Source organism: Furipterus horrens, unplaced genomic scaffold (genome assembly GCF_987537825.1).
Source record: "Furipterus horrens unplaced genomic scaffold, mFurHor1.1.pri manual_scaffold_3, whole genome shotgun sequence".
NCBI lineage: Eukaryota > Metazoa > Chordata > Mammalia > Chiroptera > Furipteridae > Furipterus > Furipterus horrens.
In genome coordinates, this window is record NW_028327173.1 from 27,355,742 (window position 1) to 27,377,197 (window position 21,456).

Below are 21,456 nucleotides of genomic sequence, written 5' to 3' on the forward strand. Positions count from 1 at the left end.
AGGAGGCTGTCAGCCCAGTTAGTTTTTGTTTGTTTTTATTAAATAACCTTTTCTGTTTTCTAAACAGGTGATCTGTGTCCATGATGTCTCGTCCATCTACCGAGTCCCCTTGTTATTAGAGGAGCAGGGGGTTGTAGATTACTTTCTTAGAAGACTTGACCTTCCTGTTGAGAGGCAGTCACGAAGAATGCTGATGAAGTGGAAAGAGATGGCTGACAGGTTTGCTTCCTAATAAGGAGCTGGGAGTTCTATTCTTATTCTCTTTTTTTTTGGTAGGATCTCAGGGAATTCAACTCTTACTTGTGCTATCAACTTGTGTTAGAAAAGGTTATAAATAGTAAGGGGTGTTAAGAAAGGCTCTCGGCCCACATGTAGTTGCAGCATGGCTGAGGAAGTCCTGGCAGAGTGGGCCCAGGTCACAGGGAGTTCATATCACACACCTAAACCCTTGTCTCCCATCAATGAGAAAATCAATGCCAACAGGCATCGCAGTGACAGTGGGTCAGTGCGTATGCTCATGGCCCACAGAACGTGGCTGGCCGTGGCTGGAGCACTTTTGGGTAGCATCCCAGATGTCTGAGCAGTGTTTAGGAACACACCACTCACCCTACACCAGAAAAGAATCAGCAAAGATGGTGGTTTTTTTGTATTGCTGATGCCAGAACTCATCACTGAGAACTGCCCGCATCCTCCTCTCCTAAAGCTGTGTGGCACTCACACGTCACATCACATATCTTCACTCAGGGCCTCCGAGCATGGGCGTGCCTCATTGTAGGTGCAGAATTAATATGATGATATTATTAAACAAGTGGGGGAGGAGGAGCCATTCAGTTCATTGCTGTGATATTTTCGTTTTTATATTTTTGCTTTCAGACTTTGCCCATTTACATGTATATCTTCACGTAGCTACAAAAATGGCACACAGTTTTAGGATCTTTTTTCATAAAATATTATAAACATTTTTGCTCTGTTACTAATTAAACGTTATAATGGAAATTTTTAATGAACATGGACTGTTGTGTGTATGTCCTATAATATATTTGACTATTCCCTTCATCACATTAACTCTTGTGAATTGTCTGTTATTTTTTTTGTCCTTGGGGATTTTAATTTTTTCTAAAACAATATATGTGAGATTTTTTTCTTTTTTTGAATTTATCAGTAAAAAAATTATATAGGTTTCAGGTGTACAATTCTATAATACATCATCTGTATATATTGTATTGTGTGTTTACCACCCCAATATGCTTGAAATTTTGAAGCCATCTCTTTGTAACAGCTTCTAAAATTCCATTTTGTTAAAAAGCCTGCCACATTAATCTGAAAACTGTCTCGTCTTTACCATTGGTATCTGGAACTCAGATAATAATAGCTGCTCCCATTAAATTCTTCCCAGACTTGTTTTTCTTCTCTTTAAAAGGAATTTTGATCTCAAGGTTGTATGTACATTCTAAATAATTTGTTGTTTCTTTACCTTTGATTGATAGATATGATCGCTTGCTGGAGACCTGCTCTATTGCCCTTGTAGGCAAGTACACCAAGTTCTCAGACTCATATGCCTCTGTCATTAAAGCTCTGGAGCATTCTGCACTGGCCATTAACCACAAGTTGGAAATCAAGGTAAGGAGGGAGGGGCAGGCACAGCTGAGGCGCGAACAGGGGGGCCATCTGTCGACCCATACGTGCTGCATATCTGCTTTATATTTTTGGAGCTCAGAGTTTCTTTTTTAGGAATAGAAAAGGCTTTGAGAGAACAGTAGAGCATTTTCAGGAAATAATGAAGGGGAGAGATGGTCAGTGTAGAAGCTGAGGGACAGTGAATGCTTAGGTCTGAATATCAAGTGACCAAGTAAAATTGCCCCATGGGGATGGGACAGCCTTGGCCGGCCAGAACAATTTGAACAATTGCTGATGCCAGTTCCCTGGTCTGTGAAGCGAGAATGCTAATATCCACCCTGTAGAGTTGGGAGGTTTCTCCGAAATAAGTGTCTAGTTGCCCAGTCTGTGCTGGCAACATGGGCGGGACCCAGTAAGTAGCAGTTGGGAGTTCTGCTCTGTGACATGGTGACAGAGTTGAGCTGGTGGAGTGTCAGCTCATGGTCCCTGCCTGTCTCCTTGAGGCAGCGGGGTGTCGAGAGAGGTTTAGAGGTACCAGAGCCACACAGCCAGGGCTCAGATTCTGGCTCCGTCGCTTACAAGGTGTGTGACCCTGGGCAAGGTACTTAACCCTCTTTGTGCCTCAGTTTCCTCCCCTTTAAAAAGGGTTAGTGATAGTACCTTGCTCGTAGGGTCATTGTAAGAATTAAATGAGTTCATTTGAAGTGCTGAGTACTGTGCCTGGCATGGAGGAGGACATGTTAGCTCTTCTGGAGAACCTTCCACCTGTCCCTTTCACACCTTTTTCCCAGCGTCGTAGCTCCCAGCTGGAGCTTTTCAGAAGAAGTCCTCACCTGACACTGGGGTTTGGCTCCCATTTCTCCAGGTGTCTCAGCGTGGTAATTTAGTTTGCTTTGTGTTAGTGAACACATAGATTCCTGTAGAATGGCCCGTTATACATTTTTTAAGAATTATGAGACCTCATTACACTGGCCTAACTTATTTTTTTGCTATTTCTTTGGATCATTTATTTGTTTTATCCACTTGGAGGTGGTCTGTGCCTATCGTATGTTAGATGGCAGAGGTCAGAGGTGACTAGAACGAAAGTGGGGTTTCTCAGGTGTGACAGGTGCACAGAGAAGATGGGCGATCCTGCCTTGGTAGGTGTATGAGGAGGGTAACTTCCCCACAGAGGGACACCTGGGCGAGCTTGGGCAGATGGATAAGGCTGAAGGGAAGGGCATTCCCGAGAGAAGGTAGAGTATGTCCAGGGGCCTGGAGATCAGGAAAAGCTGGGAATTGGAGGATGTCTGGAGATACACCAGCGAAGGCCGGGTCATGAATCTCTTCAGCTGGGCCATGCCTGGATCTGGCCTCCATGTTCAGGGAAGTCAGGGCAGGAAGAAATAGACAGTTGAACAATCTAATTAAAAAGTGGGTAAAAGATTTGAATGACGCTTTCATAAAAGATGCACATGATATGTGTGAAAAGATGCTAAGCATCTTTATTTGTCACCGAAGTAAGTGCAAATTAAATCACAGTGAGATACCAGCACACACTGACCAGAATGGCTGTGAGTACTGGTGAGACTGTAGAGCTCATGCTTTGCTGGTGGGACTGGAGAATGGTGTGACCACCTTAGAAAACAGTCTGGCAGTTTCCTGTAAAGTTGAACATACACTTACTATATGATGCAGCTGTTCCACTCCCAGATATTTACTTGAGAAATGAAAACATCTCTACAAAATATATTTTTATATAAATGGACCAATTATTCATAAGAGGCAAAATGTGGAAACAACCCAAATGTCCAGATCGAGTCAGTGTATGAACACGTGGTGTATTCCTACACTGGCCCACGGCTCAGTGATGACCAGGAGCATACTGTGGCCTACACAGCAACATGGGCGAACCTCAGACACGCCGAACAAAAGCAGCCAGACAGAACAGGTTCCATCTTGTATGGTGCCACTTACGTGACGTTCTAGGAGATGCAAAGCCTGTGGTGAGGAAAGCAGGCAGGAGGTTGTTTGCGTGGGGGCAAAGGGAACTTTCTATATCTGGGTCAAGGAGTGGGAGTCACACCTCTCAGTGATGATAAAGCTCATCAGAGTGGATACACAACGGCCCTTGCCTACTTGAGGCCGTGGAGTGTGCTTGAGGCCTGGGACAGGTACTGTGCTTATGGTTTACTGTATGTAAATCAAACTTCAGTAAAGTTGAAAAACATGAAGAGCCATCTAGGTAAAAGATGGACAGGGGAAAACTGAACAGAGAGAACACTCTAGAGTCTGCTGCAGCGGGTCCTAAACAGGTAGAGCATCGAGCGGATAGAGATGGGTTTGAGAGCTAAATGATTTTGAAGGAAATGCTTGTGTTTTAAAATAGAAGGATTTTAAAGTTTATTTTAAGTGATTACTAGATTTAAATCTATTAAGGGTGCCATTTAAAAACTGTTAAAATTGAGAAAGATGGGGTGTGGATAATATTATTTAGAGGTGATGAAGGAACATGGAACATGGCTCTGGAGTCACGGCCTGCTTTTCTCCCCCCAACTGCTCCCAGTACATCGACTCCATGGACCTGGAGCCGAGCACCTTGCAGGAGGAGCCCGTGCGCTACCACGAAGCCTGGCAGAAGCTCTGCAGTGCCCAGTGAGTCGCTCTGCCTCTGCTTTTCAGGGACTTGGGGTTTTTGTATTTAGATTCTATTTATTTATTTTTAGAGGGTGTGAGGGAGGAACAAGGGGAGAGAGACAGCAATGTGTGAGAGAAACACCACTTGGTTGCCTCTCATACGTGCTCTGACAGGGGGCGCCGAACCCAGGCGTGTGCCCTGACCAGGAATTGAACGGGTGACCTTTCGCTTTGCGGGATGACGCCCAACCCACTGAGCCACATCGGTCAGGGCGGCTTGGGGTTGTTTCAATGGGCGAAGTGCTGTGCTTTCATGTGCTGCTGGTAAATCTACTTGTTTAACTATCTTTTAATTATTGAAAAGACTACATACTGGGTGATTTAAACTTTACCAAAATACAGCTTACCAGTGTGGTGGAATCTGAAGAGAACTTGTTCTAATGTTATTGATACTGTTTGCTGTATGCATCTATTGATGAGGCTTATATAAAGATTTTCATCCAGAAGATTTGATGAGTCTCTGTCAGTGGAGTCTCATGAGTAGTTTGTTTTCAGCAGCTGCTATTTATAATCATAAAACATGAGCAAGAATTTCTAGTTCACAAGAAGAATTCACTGGTACTGCAACTGTGGCTGAGACCCTAGCACAGTGTGGCACTCTGAGCTGTGAGGAAAGGCGCCTTCCTACCCAGGGAGCACAGTAAGCCAAGAGGAAAATAAGTGATTACATTAATACAGATTAAAAATGAGGAAAGAGGCTGTGCCTGTGACAGATACCGTGGGGTAGCAATGTTGCACTTCTGTATAGCATCTCTTATTTTTACTTGTTATGAGCACTTTGTAACATCACTAAGAAAAATCCACGGCTGTGTGTGTTTTCTAAGTTCACGGCGTCTCTATTCAGCTCCTTGTCAATCCTGAGGTCACATGGTTCAGTGCAGAGTGTAAGGAGTAACTTCACCGCATCTGTGTCTGGGAAGTGGCTCTGTGGGCAATTATTGGGAGCTGGGCTGGTGGAAAGGGGGTTGCTTGTGCTGTGCTCTCTTGTACAGTGGAGTGCTGGTCCCAGGGGGATTCGGGGTTCGAGGGACAGAAGGAAAAATCCAAGCTATCGCCTGGGCTCGGAAACAGAAGAAGCCTTTTTTGGGTAAGAACACAAGGAAGGTGCCAGCAGGAGCCTGTAAGTGAAGTGGAATTACCAAACCAAAGGCAGGCCTTTTTGGTTCTTTTTGGGAGGGATCCAAACCCTCCTTTAAAAAGAGAAGTTTAAACTTTGAGTTGCATGTAGATGTTGTGGAATTTTCAAAGGCTGAAATGTCAGGAAATCGTGTTTATTTACTGAACTTGGCTTTTGGGCAAGACATGGGGGACTTTTCCATCCTCACTTGGAGCACCAGCTGAATGTCACTGAGCGGAGTGATTTGGGATGCTTCCTTGTGCTATAAATTTCAGTGATTTTCAGCTTGACCCATTGTAAATGGGAACTCAATGAAATGGGGTAGGAACACTTGACTCTTTGAAGTAATGAATAGAATATTATTTCTAAAATCAGTAACTTCCCAAACCTGGAGCCTTCACATACACTTAGGTCCAGTATTTGAAATCCGATGCAGATAAAACATAGTAGGGGCGCTTGTCTATAGCAGGAAGGGAGGAGGGCTTGGGATTGGAGCGCTGTGAACAAGCGGGACACTCAGTCCCCACAGGCTGGCGTGACGCGTGGGAACGCTACCTTTCAGTGGGGCTGCATTTGTTTTTCTCTCTCACCTTCAAGGCGTGTGCTTAGGAATGCAGCTGGCAGTGGTTGAATTTTCAAGAAATGTGCTGGGATGGCAAGGTAAGTGTCTACTTAAAACTTGTTAAATTCTTGCTTAAATGTTCCAGGAGGGCGTGAAACCTGGTGCCTTTTGGGTCATTGGGAGCCGTGGAGGACAGGCCGGATCTCTCAGTACCTCTCGGGGTGCATTAATGGGACATTTATTGAGGAAAAGTGCGCCCCTCCAAGCAAAACCCCAGGAAGGAGGGAGCACAGCTGAGCCCGCTCTGTGATCCCGTATTTCCTGCTCTGGGGATCCTCACACTTTAGTCACCGTGGCCCACTGTCCCTTAGCTGGTGTCTAGCGAGAAAACTCCGGCCTGTGTGAGGCTGTGCAGTTATTATGAACTTGGGCTGTGCAGGTGGTCAGGGTCTTGGATTCTGACTTGACCATTTGTTATGGGTAATTCTAGGCACACTCCTTAGCCTTTCTGGGCCTCTGTTACCTCTGTAAAGTGGGACAATAATGGTACCACTTCACATGGTTATAAAGAGTAAATGAAATAATGCATGTGAATGGTTCCAACACAGGGATGGCAAATAGGAAAGAATCCTATCGGCTCTGTGCCTGGCTAACTGCATCACTGTCCAGACCATCCCAAAACTCGGTGGCTTCCAGCACAATAGCATATTTCTCAGTATTCTGTGGGGTGACTCGTGTTCTGCTCCGTGTGGCGTGTTTGAGATCACCCTGCCCTGCATTCAGCTTGGCCCAGCACATCGCAAAGGTCTCTCCATGTGGCAGCTCATTAGTTACTAATTCAGCCTGAGCTTCCTCACACCATGGAGACCTACCAGCTTCCAAATGACAAGCCCACTGTGCAAGCATGTATCAGTCTTGCTGAGGTCCCATGGCCAAGCCCAGGGTCGGTGGTGGGAGGTGGGAGGAGGAACAACCACACAGTGTGAGTACCGGGGGTGTGGTTCACCAGGGCCACCACTGGAGGAGTCTGCAACCACCTCGTATTATCTGCAGCCCGGCTGACAGAGGCTAGATTTTCAGGAGGACTTTATGAGTTCTAAGAAAGAACCAAAGCAACCTGAAGGGATTTACCACTGGTCTGGCTTTACAAAGTATAATACATGTGATTCTTCTGGGGCCAGCCTACTGTTAACAGCTGGGCTCAGTTCCCATCCACACAGGAACACCGAGGGGACGGTGGCCTGCTCTCGTAGGCAGTGTGCCCTTAGGTTCCAGCTGCTGAGCAGGTGCTCTTACACCCACCACCCTTGGTCCTCTGGGCGCTGTCGACCCCTCACAGCCGTCGCCTCCTGCCACCACACAGCTTCCCGGGGGTGGAGCAGCCTGGTGATGAGTGCTCCTTCAGTTGAGGCCCAGCAGGGGAATTATACCTGTACGTTTCGATAGAAAGAGCAGAATTACAGTGCCAGGGGCTGGTGCTTTTCCTTTTAGTCTTGACAGTTAGCTGATCAATTCAGTAAAAGATAGAAAGGTTATTTAGGTTTTGAAGTCAGCTACTTTATGATTTAGCTGTTGAGTGAGGCAGTTGAGCAGGGCAATGTATAAGGTGCCGAGAATGAAAGAAATAGTACTTGCCCGTTTTGGAGAGAGATCGTGAAACGGAAAGTGAAAAAAACTTGAGATTACACTTGGTTTCCAAGCCCCCGTTTTGTATAGCTTTGATCCCTCCCAGAGAGTTACAGATTTAATGGAAAAAATGTGCTCGTGTGTGTATTTTACATCTTTAAGATAGTATCCCAATTTTTTGTTCTAATCACTGAATGACTTTAAACTGAGGAGGGAAATTGTGACTGAGAGCCTAGGAAGTAAACTTTTAGATAATCAGGTTTGTTTTTAAATATTTTCATAATGCAGATATTTTGATTTTTCAGATGCCAATTCTACAGAGTTTGATCCCAACACCAATCATCCTGTGGTAAGTCCAGTGCTTGAGTCTCACTAGGGCTTAGAGGGTGTGGAAGGGTCACTTAGGAAAGTGGCTGATGATGGTTAGAGACAGGAAATGAGCCCACCTGGTTGCGTCCCAGAGCACCCTGAGGTCCTGCACTTTCAGACCTGCTGGATAGGAAGAATTTTCTTTTTCGTTGTGTAATTTCTCACTGTTCTTCCCAGTTTGCCACAGAAAGTTTTAAGGACAGGTGCCACCCCAGCCAACTAGGGGGCATCCTGATTAAAATAATTCTCCATCCCCACTCCCCTTAGCTCCCAGGAGCACTTTATAATTATACTGATAGGAAACACGATATGAAACACAGGCACTTATTTTGTGCTAGGCATTGGTCATTGACTTATATACAGAGATGGGCAAAAGTGGGTTTACAGTTGTTCGTATGGAAAAATCTACAGTACAGGACTAAATAATAACGCAAGAACTGTTTTGTGTACCCACAGCTGTAAACCTCCTTTTGCTCACCCTGTATATTGGTTCATTAAATCCCAACAACCCTGGGAGATGGGCATATCATTAAAGAACTTATGGAATGTAGTACTGATTTGTTGAATGGTAACCAAAGCCTTTGGAGACCAGCGTTCCTCATGCAGTATCTCCTCATGGGCGAGGACGGTGCCTTGCTTGGCTTTGCGTCCCCAGCCCAGGGGCGGCAGGCCTGCTCTTGCACAGAGGATGCTGTGCTCAACAAGGTGGAGAGAGCCCTTGATCTCAAGGCTCGTCGACAGCATTAGTATATGTCTGTTGACCTGGCATTGAACTTTGCTAACACTAAGACCTCAGGAGGAGAAAAAGAAAGGTTTTGACATACGGTGGGGTGGTCGGGAAGCAGCACAGAGAATGTCAGCAGTGCTCAGAGGAGCACAGGACTGTCGGGGCTGCGGGACCGCGCCACTCCGTCCACAGACGTTCACTAAGTTACTGTCGGCTCTTGGTGAACCCTAGATGAGCATCATTTCCGCTGAGCCACTCGTGGGACTGGCGTAAGGGACGTGCATGATACCATGTCCTGTCTGGTGTACCCGCAGCCATGTCAGTCTTTGTGAGAACTGCCGCAGCCCAGAGGCATGTGTGAGCCCACGTGCGGGGGGCAGGAACGGCCAAGGCAGGAGCAGCTGTGCCTGGTCCTGCAGATCGTGAGGACAGGCTGGAGGATTCAGCCCCTGCCCAGTGAAGGTTTAAAAATAGTCATTGGGAGGCATTTTCCCCTGTGACACATCTACAGGGAAGGCCAGGGAATAGAGCCTCCTCACACGCTCATGTTGGTCAGTGCTGGTGTCTAACAGAAGCGGAGTGTCAGCGCATGCTTGTGTTTTTGACATCTGCAGGTCATAGATATGCCAGAGCACAATGCTGGGCAGATGGGCGGGACCATGAGGCTGGGCAAGAGGAGAACCCTGTTCCAGACCAAGAGCTCCGTTATGAGTAAGAGCTGCCCCCACTGGCCCGGCCTCGGGCCCAGCTCCTCCAGGATGCGCTTCTTGGAGTGCTTCTGGGCTCTGGTGGTTTTGGTTCTGTTCTGGCTTGGGAAGTTCTTTTCCCTTCCTAATCATGCACTTTTAGGGTGCACTGAAATAGGCAAAGCAGCTGTATGGGTCTTAGGCCAAAGGTGGTGCAGTCAGGGACCAGGGGATCTTGGGTGTGGGTGAGTCCCCAGGATGAGGCAGTTAGGTGAAGTCCATTGTAATCTGTTCCTTACCTAATCCATGAGACTGAACCATATGAAATGGCCCACGTTGGCAGTGTTTGTCCTAGAAAAAAATGGCAGTTTCTTAAGGTTCAACCTAAATAGATTTAATTCTAAAAGTATTTGCAGGTGCTAACGACTTATGGAAAATCTGGGGAGGAAAATATTTAAGAAAATTAAGATTTAATTTTCTTGCCTACTGAAAAAATTCAGTCTATGCAGGGTGGGGGGCAAAAGTAGGTTTACAGATGTTTGTTTGGGAAAGAATACAATAATTTATAATACAAGAATAAACTGTTCTGTGTTCTCACAGCTCTGTGTCTGGGGACTCGGTAGCAGCACAATTGAGTACCTGAGCGATCTGTTAGTCCTTCCATCTCTGATGTTCTGCAGATTTGGGGACCTCACCCGGCAACCCGAGTGGGTTTGTGAAACAGCCCACTTGCAAGTGCAGCCCTTGTTCACGGGCAGCCACCGAGTGCTAAGGAGCTTTGACAGCTGTGGCTTAACTGCCCGGTGCTGGCCCTCGCTGTCACCTGTGTGACTCCTACAGCATTTCTGTCAGGGCTTCAGACATTTGGTGTGTCCTGATTTGTTTTCCAAAGCAGTTTCCAGCAGAAAGTGCTTTGTACCTCAGGGGTCACACATTGGAGGGTGGTGATGCAAGTCTACTTCTGTCATGGTGTGTCCTGCTGTGTTCGGAAAGGGTCGGGGCCCAGGACTTAGTCTCAATTGTGCTGCTCCGAGCAGGTGGCTGTGGTGGGCAGGAGAGTCACAGGGACAATCTTCCCGCACCTGTCTGTGGAGATCATAAGTAAAAGGGAAGGCAGGATGTGGTTGTGAATGGATTTTTTTTTTTTGTAAAATCAGAATTTTTTTTTTTTTTTAGAATTTTTTATATCAGTATGTTTGTTTTTTTTGCCAGGGAAACTCTATGGAGACCCCGATTACTTGGAGGAGAGGCACCGCCACAGGTTTGAGGTAGAAATTGAGCTTTGTGACTTAAAATTTTCTTCTTTCTGTTACTTTGGAAACAATAAGCCGAGAAATTATTCTTCATTCTTCAATAGGTGAATCCAGTTTTGAAAAAGTGTTTGGAGGAGCAAGGCTTGAAGTTTGTTGGCCAAGATGCTGGAGGAGAGAGAATGGAAATCGTGGAGTTGGAAGGTCATTACTGGGGTTGTATTGAATAGAAAACAAGTTTTCTTGGCATGTGGGAAAATATAAAAATGTTAGTTGTTACCCATGACTTAACAGAATTAGGAAGCAGCACTGTTTTCCGGGGGGCGGGGTCTGAAGTGTTGGGACAGCAGGGGTCCCCAAGGATGAGCTTTGTGCCATGGCCTCTGTGGGTAGCTGTTTCACCTCTGGCTTCCATTCCTCGTTCTCCAGAATGAGAGCTGGGACTTGGTATGTGAGTCACCCCCCACCCCCCCACTTCTAATCTAATGTGACCTGCATGATTCAATCCAGGGACAGGGACCTGGAGGGGCAGTCCCTTCAGCCAGGGGTGTGAAGCATGCAGCGAGGGGCATCAGATCTCCTATGCCTTGTGGTTACTTTCACCCAGGCTCCAATCGAGAAGCTGTTTCCAGATAATTACAGTGTTGTGGGAACGTGAAACATTGAACAAGCTTTTTCTCCTCATCCACATTTGATGTGCACACACATAGTGAAGCTGTCTCTCTTGCGTTTCTGTTTCAGATCATCCCTTTTTTGTTGGGGTTCAGTACCACCCTGAGTTCCTGTCCAGGCCTATCAAGCCATCCCCGCCGTACTTTGGCCTCCTCCTCGCCTCTGTGGGAAGGCTCCAGCATTACCTCCAGAAAGGCTGCAGGCTCTCGCCTAGGTGGGACCAGGCTTTCTAGTCCTTCAGGTGGTCATGAATCATTACAGCAAGCCCTCACCCCATTAGTGATAAGCAGAGCCACAGGGGCCAGGGGCCAGGCTGATGCTCCTTCTCACCCAGACACGCAAGTGACGTCACCTGCCCAGGGGTTTTCTCAAGCTGCTCCTATGCTGCCCATGACCTTCCCCTGGCACTCTGGTCAGGTCCCCCTCTCCGTAGCATCAGGGTTCCAGGGTTACATTTATAAGGAGGACCCTGTGGTCCAAGGGAAACTGTGGTTTTTCCCAGGGTGTTGGCCGCAGCCCAGATGGTTTCCCGTCCTTGTGCACCTTAACACGGAGGCAGTTAGTTACTCTGAGCTGGTGGTTAGGGTATCGTGATGGAAGAATAATTCAAGTGTGTCTCTTTTGTAACTGGAAGTTCTACAGGCTTAAGCTAAATATGTCATGTAGTAAAGAGTCTTTCTGACTTTTGCTGTGTGCAGACAAGTGTCCTTACAGTAACGGTGGTTACAAAAATGGGGATGATGAGTGAGTTTTTGGTGGGAGATGATGAATAAACTATGAATTCCGCAGGGACACCTATAGTGACAGAAGCGGAAGCAGCTCCCCTGACTCTGAAATCACTGAACTGAAGTTTCCATCAATAAATCATGACTGATGGTAACGTATATATTTTTAAGCTTTAGTTTAGTTTAGGTTTTTTTTTAATGGTGATAACACTAGAATTGTAAGAATATCATGGGTTTAGTGTTAAAGTTTTTATCTGTCAGAGAATGAAAATGGTGAAGTCAGCATGGGCATCGAATGGGTGAGACCCCTCCAAGCACAGCAGTGACCACCCCGCTCTGGGGGGCGCCAGGCCCGGGCAGTTGTCCCCTCCGATTGCTGCATTCAGGTGCCAGTCTGACCAAATCTGGGAGGACTGGATTCTTTGCCCTTTGATGCTTCATGTAGCCATAAACTTAAGAGATCTTGAAGGAGGTGACAGGTGTGACAATGTGGTATTTGTCATTTTTGCAAAGCCTCATCAGGAAGTGCTCTAAAAATTATGTATGCAGCACTTTTATGTTAATTGCTGCTTATTCTAGAAATCATTTAAAATCTGATCAATTTTTTTGAATAACATTCAGACTTTGAATGTTACAGTGACAGGATATGTGTCTATAAAGTGCAGTCGCTGAGGGCACGGCCTCGAAGGGTGTAAAGTCCTGCTGAGACGGTGGGGCGAGCTGTGTCAGCAGAGACACATAGTGTGCTGCTGAGGGTAGCAGGGGGACTCGGGGTGTCAGTCAGGAATCTGTGGGGTCTGAAGGCAGAACCAGGGATGTGGCTTGGTCCCATATTTGGGGGGTGGGTCCCATCACAGGTAAGATGAGCTCTGGCCCAGCAGCCTGGGCAGGCAGCCCCCCTGGCTCCCACACGCCTTGCATTCACCACCAGCGGGCCTCTGCGTCACGCAGTCTGGTGGAATGGGCTCATGACCCTTCCCCACCTGGCCGGTGATAACCGGAGCGAGGTGGGTGGGCGAGAGACGGAGGCTCGTGTTGGGAGGAGGCCGGTGGTTGCTTACTCTCTGCTGGGTGAGCACGTAGCCCAGACGGACTCATCAGTGCTCTGCTCCTGGTAGTGTGCTAGAGGCTGGTCCATGGTCTCAGAAATCGCCACAGAGAAAGGCAACTTCAATGGTAAAGGGGTAGATATTTGGTCAATTATATAGAATTTCTTATTGCCTTGCTAAGTGGAGTATTCACTGTCCATGGCGCTGTTAAGAGGCTAGATGCTATGAAAAAAACTTATTGGGGTAGATATAGAGGTTCATGTAAGATCTTAAAAATGTATGATTTTGTAGGAATTATAAATTTAGCTTGTAATGATTCATTTTAGGCTCCTACTACTGGTCTTCAAAGAAAAAGTCATAGTTTACCACAGCAGCTAATAGAAATTCTGACTTTTCTACTTTAACATACATGCAACATAGAATTGCTAATTTTTTTTTTTTTTTTTTTTTTTTAGCAGGGGTGATTCTTCAAGAGAGCCTTCAGACTTTGGGAGTTTACAGCTTTGATTTTACACTTGGCTTTTGACACTTCCTTTAAATTATGTTTTTATTAAGAATATTTTATTATGGGGGAAAGGTATTTGAAAGACTGTGTGGCTTGCATGTCCTATCATGTGTATCAGCTCCTACATGGTGTGCTGCCTGGTGCTGACACTCTGCTTTTTGGTCTGCCAGCCTCAGACGAGAAGCAGGATGTCTGGGCAGAAGAGGGTGACAGACGGGGCTGGTCGAGTGCCCGTCAGTTGCCTCGTTTCTCCAGCTACTGCGGGTCTTGGTTTCGAGTGTGCAGCGTCTTGCTTCCCCAGGGAGGCCCAGACCATTCTAGAGTGCCAGGGTGCTTAGGGAGCACTGAGGGTGTGTGCAGCCAACGCTCCCAGCACTTGGTGCTGGCGACCTGAGGGCTTGCTGCCAAGGGCAGTGACACCGGAACAGCCTCCACGCTGCCCTGTGCCGCGGGGACTCTCATGCCAACTGTGGCTGGTACTCATAGTCCAAAGGGACAGTCAGTTTGCTGTCACGTGAAATGGCAAGAATTTTGTGTCTCTGAAGCCCCATTTTTAGAATTCCTGTCCTCTGGCTGTGCTTCTCTCCCGGGACTGGGAAACACTCCTTGCATCAAGGGGTCGCTTACAAAAGAATAAAGAATTTTGGGGGAAGCTGCCTCTAAAACCCTCTCACTTATAGACAGCTTTGCTTAAGGGGATTCTTCCTTTCAGGATGGTGTTACTGCAGTTGAAAGGCAATATGAAAATCTATTTTCTTCACGTGTAACGATAGGCACAGCTGTGTGCACATTATATTCTGGCTGGACTTGTATACTCTTAATTTAAGAAATAAATAATGCAGAACAGGAGACACGCACTTCGTTTGTAATGCTGTTTCTGTCACGCCTGGCGGAAAATGTCTTGTGCCAGACGTGTCTGGGTGTGGTTGGTCACCTGAACCGTGAGTCCCAGGCTCTCCTCCAGGTGAGCAGCCTCAAGTGGATGATCTGATAGTTTGTTTAAAAACTAAGAGAGGCGCCCTGGCCGGGTGGTTCAATTGGTTGGAGCGTCGTCTTGTACACCAAACGGTTACGGTTTCAATCCCCAGTCAGGGCACATACCTAGGTTGCCTGTTTGGTGCTGGTTGGGGTGCATATTGGAGGCAATCAATGTTTCTCTTTCTAAACTCAATTAAAAAAAAAACAAAACAACATATCCTTGGTTGGATTAAAAAAAAGAAAACTAAGAGGAGACAAAAATAGGAACCAGAATTTCCCAAAAGACTTCAAATTTAGGTTCTCAGCACATCAAGATATTGAAAGAATCTGGGGTGCTGTGTGTACTGTTCGATCTTGAGGAGGGGGTGTAGAAGGTGCTATTCATGAAGAGAGCCCTCCCTCTGCCAGACAGGAACCTGCCCCCTGAGAGAGAGAGAGAGAGAGAGACACACACACACACACACACAATGGTCCTGGGTGGTTTTTCCTTCAGAGTGAACGTAGCGATACAATGCCCATGGCTGCTGAGCACACCTCATGAACTGTCTCTGCAGCAATATTCACTCATTTGAGAAACTAGAGGTTGGGGAGAAAACGGCTTCTCTCTTACCACTGGGCTCCTCTATCAGAGAGATCTAGGAAAGAAGTGGGTTTACCCTTTACCCTTTCACTGACTAGTTCACCACCAATGCCCAGAAGCTGCTGTTCCTCCTGACCAAGAGCAACCCAGCTACCTCTGTCCCCATTTCTCATGGTCAAAATAAAATGCCTCCACTTACAGAGGTGTTCATACTCAACTAGCATACTTCTTTGAATGTGGCTGATCAGGTGAATTCTAACCTCACCAATGGCTCCATCAGACAGTCCTCAATTGTTTTTGTAAAAGCATTGCCCAGGCCAAGGGCTTTGACATGTCTGTTGGTGACAGCAACGCTCCCTGGCACAAGGAAGACGTGGCTGGGTGTAAAGTGGTTTGCAAAAACCTCATAATGGTTAGATGGTCCTGTCCTTTAAGAGTGCCTCAAATGACCAATTGTTAGGTGCTGGTCACTTGCACAACTTTCTAGAAAAGGGACCACTGATGCCTTTCCAGGGTTTGGGAAGCCTGGCCAACCCTGCTACCCAGCTGTGCAGATGAGACCGTACTAGGAACAAGGGCTGAAGCCAAGACTGCCTTTCATGCCCAGTGTCCACTGACCAGGACCCAGAGGCTTTTGGGGAGAAAACCTGGCAGTCTCTGGTGTCCTTCAACCCAGGTGATCCGGGCCGGTTCTTAGTCTGGAGCAGCTTAACTGCAACATGACTTCATCTGCCGTTGCAGAAACCAGCTATTTCCCAGTAAGGGCATTTCTGGGGATTGTGATGCCTGGGCTAGCATCTGGCCCAGAAGCAGGGGAGGGTGGTGTAATTTAAAATAGGGTGGGTAGAAAATTTCTCCACTTGAAGGTGGAGAGGAAAGGAAATGGGAGTCGAGCAGCCCTGGGGGAGGAGCATTTCAGGCAGGGGACGCAGCCAGGGTAAAGGGCCTGAGACAAGTGTGCTCATAAAACAAGTTGGTCAGTGTTGCTGGAGTGCGTGAGCAAGGGCAGGAGGAGGAGGTGTGTGCAGGTGGGGCGGGTCATGGAGAGCCCCGCAGACCACGGTTTGGGCTTTGCTCTTGATGTAACAGGGGGCCCAGGCCTGTCCCCATTCAGATGCTGCCTTTCTAGCATCTTTGACTCTGCTGATGGAGATGGTGGAGGGGAAATGGCCGAGCTGGACTACCCCAGTGGCTGGAGGGTGTTTGGAATGGAAGTCAGACCCTTTCTGGGCAGGTGCCGAGTGTGCTGGAGAGACACGGTACCAGCCTGACAATGAGCAAGTGCTGTTAACTGCATAGAGGTAGCACTTTGCCCCGGGTACCCAGTCATGAAGGCAGAGCTGGACTAGAACCTGACCAGCTGGGCTCCTTCCCCCTCAGCTGTGTGGTAAGGACCCAGTGTTGGCTTGACCTCCTGGACGGGAAATGGGCATGGGACTCATGACCCAGCTGCATCCAACTGGCTGGCAAGGGTCCTAGAAATAATCATTTCTGTCCCAGTCCCTGTAATTTATTGAAGAGCTATGAGAATCACAGTTTTTAGCATGCCAGGGGTAGGGGCTGCAAGGTGGTCTGTTTGCCCTGTAAGCACACTTACGGATGTGCCTTGCCATTTGCAGAGGGGATTTCCCAGGATGACACATTTCTTTCTGGCCTTGTCTAGCCAACTGGAGTCAATAGACTCTGGCCTGGGAAAGAGGAGCATCTTAGGAATGGGGACAATCTCTTCTAGCTCAGCTCTAGTACAGATCTGGCCAAGTTTTTACAGGTTCTTTCTGAAGGTAAGGTTCCTTGGAGATCATGCTAAGAGCAATTTCTAGCTACACAGTTTGGGGTCTGCTCAGGATTGAAGTCACGTGAGGACCAGGCTGTGTGTGTGCACAGTGTCGCTGAAGGAGCAAGAAAGCCTGATATTCCCAGTGCCCTCTGAGAAGCCACATGGGTTTATTGGGAGGACTTTGGCTCAAGTAGGAAATCTCAGCATCTCCCAGGGAGATGCCCCCACCCGTGGGGCCTCACAGGATGCAGCAGGTGCGGGAGATGGGCCTGTGCTGCTCCTTCTCCACTGTCAACACCTTCACCCTCTCCTCCAGCTTGCTCAGCTCGACTGCCCACTTCTGAGGGGACATCACAGAAACAGATGTCTAAGCCAGCGATTTGCAGCATTTTTCATCTCATGGCAGGCATAAACTAATTACTAAAATTTTGCGGCACGCACAAAATATATTTTTTGCCAGTTTAACAAATAGCTATAATTTTGATTCAGTCACACCAGATGGCTATTGTTGTGTTGGCTTTTGTCATTTTTTTATTTGACAATCTAAGGGAAAAGAGGTCAGTGCCCCTGACTAAAAAGTCAGGTATTGCACGTTTTAAAAAATCTTTGGGAACACTGGTTGAAAATTGCTGGCTCAAGCTGACTTTGTCTCAGGTCCTCACATCCTCCTCCTGGGCTTGAACTGATGGGGGAAGGCAAGGCTCAGAGAGCCTGGGGTGCCTGCTTAAGGCCACTGGGCACCAGATTGGCACTGCTAGGTGGGGAAGCCAGGTCCTCTGGCTGTGCGTCCACCCCTGATGGAATCAGCCCTGGGGTCTTACGGGAAGCTGAGCCTCCCCGGCCCTGGGATGACCCATCCTCTGCAGCCTCCTTGAGTACCAGAGGTAGGCTCAAGTTGGCAGCCCCCCTCCGCCCCTCACTACCACCATGTCCTCCTCTCTCCATCAGCCCCTTGCCGTCCTCTGCTTTTCTGCTGCCTCATGTTTCTCTCTTGAAAAGGCTTTTCTTTGGGACTGTATCTAGCACTCACTGCCCCTATCTTGAGGGCCTTCCCCCAAGTGTAATATCTAATCCTTGGGGTTGTCTTAGAAGTTCTCAGTCTCCTACTTGCTGACTCCCCCAGCCATAAGACAGTAGAATATGGGAGGCAGTAGGGTTATTTCAATTTGGCTCCTCCAGCACACTTATGGGACAATGGAGCACCAAGGGAAACCCGAAGGCTGGCCCAGGACTGCTCAGTGAGTGGTGAAAGCAGGGCGGGGGGTGGGGGGCGAGGGGGTGCGGCCCAGGGCCCGCTTGGTGCCCCATCCCACCCACCCAGCCTCAGCCACTTACCTGTCTGTACCACTCCTGGATGTCATGGACGGTCAGTGGGCCCTGGATGCTCCCGTCACATCTCAGGAACACCTTTCCCTGGTCTGTCTCATACAGCTGCGGCTCTACCTGGACCTTGTGGGTATGCACGCTCAGGCGGATCCCCTGGGTAAGGGCGGCAGCAGCTCTGGGATGCTGCGCCTGACAGTGTGCAGCCAAATCCCGTCCTGCTTGCTCCTGGCCCTCCGGCTCATGGGTGCGGCCTGGTGGTGCTGGGGCTGTTTCAAGTCTCTTTTCTAGTCACCCATTTCCCCGACTCCCCTTTGCTGCCACTCCGTGCCCAGCACAGCTCAGCAGAGTGTAGTGATGACAGATGACAAAACAGCCCAGAGACCTTCTTGTCCCTCGGCGCACCTTGAGGGGAGTGCTGCTGGCATTGGTGCTGCCACTGGGATGAAGGTGAGCATGTAGGTGTCCGGGAAGACCTGGGGCCTGAAGCCCTGCAGGATGGAGTCCATCAGCAGGCGCACGCGGTCCTCCACGGTGGCTGCAGCGGACGCCCCGCACCAGCCCGCTGTCATCCACGCCCTCACTGTTGAGGAAGGCGCACATGTAGCGCCGCAGGTGATGCTTGAAGGCCAGGCTCAGGTACTTGCTGCCTCCCCTCTTAAACTCCACATTGCGTGTTGTGCTGCCCAGGAAGGTGCCCTGGAAAAGCCGCTTCTGGCCCTAGATCTGCTGGTGCACGATGGTGCTGTCCGAGCGCATGCCACTGGGTTGGTGCTGGGAGTTAAGCCACCCCGGGGCCTGGGCTGGCAGGAGGCCAGAGCTTTGGCCAGGGCTTGGGCCGGTGTCTTCCTCCTGCTGTGGTGGGGCAAGAGTCAGGAGCCCACACCAGGGCAGCAAGAGAGACAGGCTGCCAGAACCCCCACCTTCACTGCCCTGGGGCTCAGCCCACTCAGGAATCCCCATGTCCCCTCCCAGGTAGAGGGGGTCTCATTCTGCCTAAGGTTCTGCAGTCAATGAGGGAATCCCTGCTGGATCAAGGGTTCAAACGAGCCACTGTTTCTTCCTGGCAGGGCTGCTCTCTTTCTAGGTGGACTATGAGATGCATGTCAGGTAAGAAGAGGTCTCCTTTCCGGGGCTGAAGCTGCGACACCTGTGGGCCAATCTCTTCCTAGTTGGGTTGTGGACAGACCTCTGAGGCCCAGGACTGTATCACCAGCAGATACCTCAGTGCCCTGAGGTCTGATGTGACAGCTTCAAGCATCTGAAATGTGGGGGCTCCCAGAGCCTCCACCCTATTCCTAATCCCCCTGAAACCTTTGTTGATTACTTTCTGGACCATCAGCCAGTCCTTCTGTATTTCAACTTTTCTCAGGCCTTCCTGAGTCCCCTTCCATGGTTTCTGCTCTGTTTGGGGGCTCTGGGCATGAGCTCATGGCCACTTCCCTGGTCTGGGCTTCATTGGTCAGCCCCTCACTGGACTCCCTGTTCCAGGCTCTCCCCATCCCATCATTGACCCCAGATACGATCTTCCTTCCTGTATTCTCTGCTGCCTTCTAGGCTCTGGAAGAGGCTTTCCAGGGCTGGGAACTCAGTGTGGGTTGGGGTATGGTGATGGTGGCCATATTACCATGAGCCCTGAAGTGCCCAGGAAGGACAGATTTATCAGAATTGTGATTAACTGTCTCACAAACATAAAATCAGGCTCACTGGTCTTGAAATGGAAGTCACAGAGCTGTTCTGCAACAATTGAAACACCATGGCGTTTCCACCCTGAAAGAAACCAGTATCACCTGTCTCATTGAGTAACCTGCGCAGCCTCAGTGAGCTGACTGTTCCCTTATGTTCCCACAGAAGCCAGCCTCCCAGTCCCACTCTGTCTTGGTCTCACTGCCTTTGGTGGCCGGCCCCTGACCTCTTTCTTTCTTTGCTCCTCTGCAGCCTTTAGCCTGAGCTTCGGGGACACCAAATGGCCCACCCTTCTGCAGATGGTACATCCCCCTCGCCAGACTGCTCCTTCCTACATGCCATGTCCCTCTGCCTGGAATGCCTGTCCCACTCCCAGGCTGGATTCACTTTCCCTGCTAATTTGTCTCCAGAGAACCATGGGGTCCCTCCCGTGTCCTCCCACAGCTCCAGGAGATGACCTTGCAGCTGTGTCATGGGCTGCATCTGGCTCAGCTCATAGGCAGAGAGCCCCTAGAGGGCGGCCGAGCCTGCGCTCTGCTTTGCAGTCTAGCCCAGAGCAGCTGTTGGTGCTTGTCAACTGAATGAGGACCCAGGAGAAAATCAGGATCCCTGTGTGATCTAAGGTGTGGGCTGGCCCAGACCCAGAAGCTGGGATGCAGAGGACCTGGCCTTTATATGTTTCCAGGCTGGAGGCAAACTATAGGGGTCATTGTATTGTCCCTCTGGGAGTGAGCTGGAAGTGCCAGCTTCAGGCCAGTCATTTGGGTAGCAGCCCCCAAGTTTGCAGATTTGTTCCCAGTTTCTCAGAGACACCCCTCCACCCCCACCCAGGGAGGCCACCCAGACACACATGCCTGGGCAAGGCTCTGGGGCTTGCAGGCCTGGTGGCTCTGGGAAAGCCTCACTTACCTCTCTGTAGTCCGAGCGCCCCGGGCCCTCTCCTAACACCGGCTCCTTCCTGCCGGCCACCGGCTCCTTGGTCTGGTGCTCCTCCAAAGCTGTTTGCAGGTGCCAGGGGAGGGAGGCCAGGGTGTCCACGTGGATGACCACTTTCACCACTTCGATGTGCCACCTCCAGCTGCTCCAGGGTGTCTTGGAGCAGGTAGGCGAGCACTGGCCCCGAGAACTGGGGGTTCAGGTGGCCCACGTAGAGAATATGTGTGCTGAGAGCTCCCTTCAGGCCTAAGTCCCAAGGTTGGGACTCTTCCGTGGGGAGCTCCTGCAGGGGCTGCTTGCCTGGGGGCTCCAGGAGGGCCTCCTGCACCTGTTTGTGCTGATCTCCTCCTGGGAGAGTCCCTGGAGGGGTCTCCCTCAGAAGGGCTTCCATGGTTCCTTACCGCTGGCTGCTCTCCCCAGGGCCCTGGGCTCTCAGCTTGGTCCAGGGCCTCCCAGGGAACTCAAGGGTTGCCAGGTAAGGCTCCTGGGAGGTTCACAGATGGGCAGGGGCTGGGAAGGGCCAGAGAGAGGGAGGGCAGAGGGCTGGCGGCAAGGGGCCCACCACCCACCCCAGGCCTGGGACAGGGTAGAGGAA

General features: G+C 49.3%; 2 protein-coding genes across 6 annotated transcripts in view; one reads left to right on the forward strand and one right to left on the reverse strand.

The window, feature by feature from the left end:
- CTPS1 (CTP synthase 1) overlaps positions 1 to 14,430 on the forward strand; it is a 31,998-nt gene extending 17,568 nt beyond the window's left edge. For 3 of the 5 annotated variants that reach the window (XM_090269215.1, XM_090269214.1, XM_090269216.1), the window contains 12 exons: positions 68 to 219; positions 1,488 to 1,620; positions 4,163 to 4,251; positions 5,286 to 5,380; positions 6,008 to 6,070; positions 7,904 to 7,947; positions 9,309 to 9,405; positions 10,593 to 10,648; positions 10,738 to 10,834; positions 11,372 to 11,516; positions 12,092 to 12,178; positions 13,532 to 14,430. In XM_090269215.1, coding sequence (XP_090125341.1) covers positions 68 to 219; positions 1,488 to 1,620; positions 4,163 to 4,251; positions 5,286 to 5,380; positions 6,008 to 6,070; positions 7,904 to 7,947; positions 9,309 to 9,405; positions 10,593 to 10,648; positions 10,738 to 10,834; positions 11,372 to 11,516; positions 12,092 to 12,176 — 1,056 coding nt within the window. In that variant the 3' untranslated portion in view covers positions 12,177 to 12,178; positions 13,532 to 14,430. The remainder of the gene's footprint in view (positions 1 to 67; positions 220 to 1,487; positions 1,621 to 4,162; positions 4,252 to 5,285; positions 5,381 to 6,007; positions 6,071 to 7,903; positions 7,948 to 9,308; positions 9,406 to 10,592; positions 10,649 to 10,737; positions 10,835 to 11,371; positions 11,517 to 12,091; positions 12,179 to 13,531) is intronic. The other 2 variants (XM_090269217.1, XM_090269212.1) reach the window with 2 other exon arrangements.
- A 2,724-nt stretch (positions 14,431 to 17,154) lies between these two features.
- SLFNL1 (schlafen like 1) lies at positions 17,155 to 21,252 on the reverse strand. Its single transcript, XM_090268261.1, is given in 7 exon segments — positions 17,155 to 17,256; positions 18,252 to 18,395; positions 18,645 to 18,676; positions 18,679 to 18,770; positions 18,772 to 18,965; positions 20,835 to 20,994; positions 20,996 to 21,252. Coding segments are annotated over 7 exon segments (981 nt in total).
- Positions 21,253 to 21,456: the final 204 nt, after the last annotated feature.